This window comes from Penaeus monodon, chromosome 34, assembly GCF_015228065.2.
Source record: "Penaeus monodon isolate SGIC_2016 chromosome 34, NSTDA_Pmon_1, whole genome shotgun sequence".
In the NCBI taxonomy this organism is placed as follows: Eukaryota; Metazoa; Arthropoda; class Malacostraca; order Decapoda; family Penaeidae; genus Penaeus; species Penaeus monodon.
Genome location: NC_051419.1, coordinates 12379110 through 12380163, shown reverse-complemented (window position 1 = coordinate 12380163; position 1054 = coordinate 12379110). Strand labels below are relative to the sequence as shown.

Below are 1054 nucleotides of genomic sequence, written 5' to 3'. Positions count from 1 at the left end.
TGTTAAAAATGACTGAATTTGTTGTCTCTGTCTATTTTGACATCCAGAGTAACTATGATTACTTATAGTTCACTAAAACATTTTTCATATGCATGAGGATGCTTAAAAAACAACTCAACTTTCACAAAAATTAATTTTTGTATTGTGCACAAACATGTGTTTTGAGTATATATTTGCCAGTGTTGTTTTCAATACTTTATTATTAGTAACAATATGCTGCAATAATTTGGGTTGTTTTCATTATTCTAAGTAACAATTTTTGTGCCTAGTGAACTTAACCACTATGCTTGTGTGGCTCCCTAGCCTATGGCATCAGTCACCCATCTGCAATACAGCTGCATTACACCCTGGGCAATTTATTTATAGCTACATTTAAAAATAAAAAAAAACATGTCTAATGTGCTGGTGTTCTGTTTTATTTCAGGTTGATAAAGGATTCTTTGTTCATTTCAGCAACCAGTAAATTTTTATGAGCATTTACAATTATTTTGTTATATTTTACTTGTGTGGTACATAGCATTATGCAAAAGAGATTGACTGAGATGGCAGCACCTCCTGGGCATAACAGGCTGGAAGTTGTATAGACCCATTTGCCAGAAACAGAAAAGTTTTTTAAGGCTTTGGACTGCAGTCACCTGATGTGCCATGAATAATAGATTAAAATTATGTCTATGACTGCTTAATGCAGTCAAAGGGTTTAGGTATATTGATGACATGAATAATGCAGGACTTTGTTTATATTAGAATGACTTATCATCTCTTTAGTGTGTAGTGGATGTGCTTTACTCAATTATTATTTCTCTTGTTAGGTTAAAGCCCTTGGACATCCAGTTCATGAAGCAACTCCACAACAAGGTCAACATTGTTCCCGTCATTGCAAAGGCTGATACCCTTACCAAGCAAGAGGTGGCTAAACTGAAACGAAAGGTAAGAGTAGTGTGTGAGGGTAGTGATAGGCAGGAGACTGAGAAACAGTGGTGTGTTGCCATTTAGAGTGAGTGGTAGGCTTATATTTTTGTTTAATGTTTGTATTGTGTGTTTTGGCCTTTGTGAG

The 1054-nt window shown here is 35.1% G+C and overlaps 1 protein-coding gene across 1 annotated transcript in view; it reads left to right on the top strand.

Annotated features, from left to right (window-relative positions):
- The window catches only part of LOC119594593 (septin-2B-like), a gene marked incomplete at its 5' end in the record, with an annotated part of 24353 nt that overhangs the window by 20927 nt on the left and 2372 nt on the right, over positions 1-1054 (top strand). Inside the window, 1 exon segment of the mRNA XM_037943634.1 lies at positions 810-927. Coding sequence (XP_037799562.1) covers positions 810-927 — 118 coding nt within the window.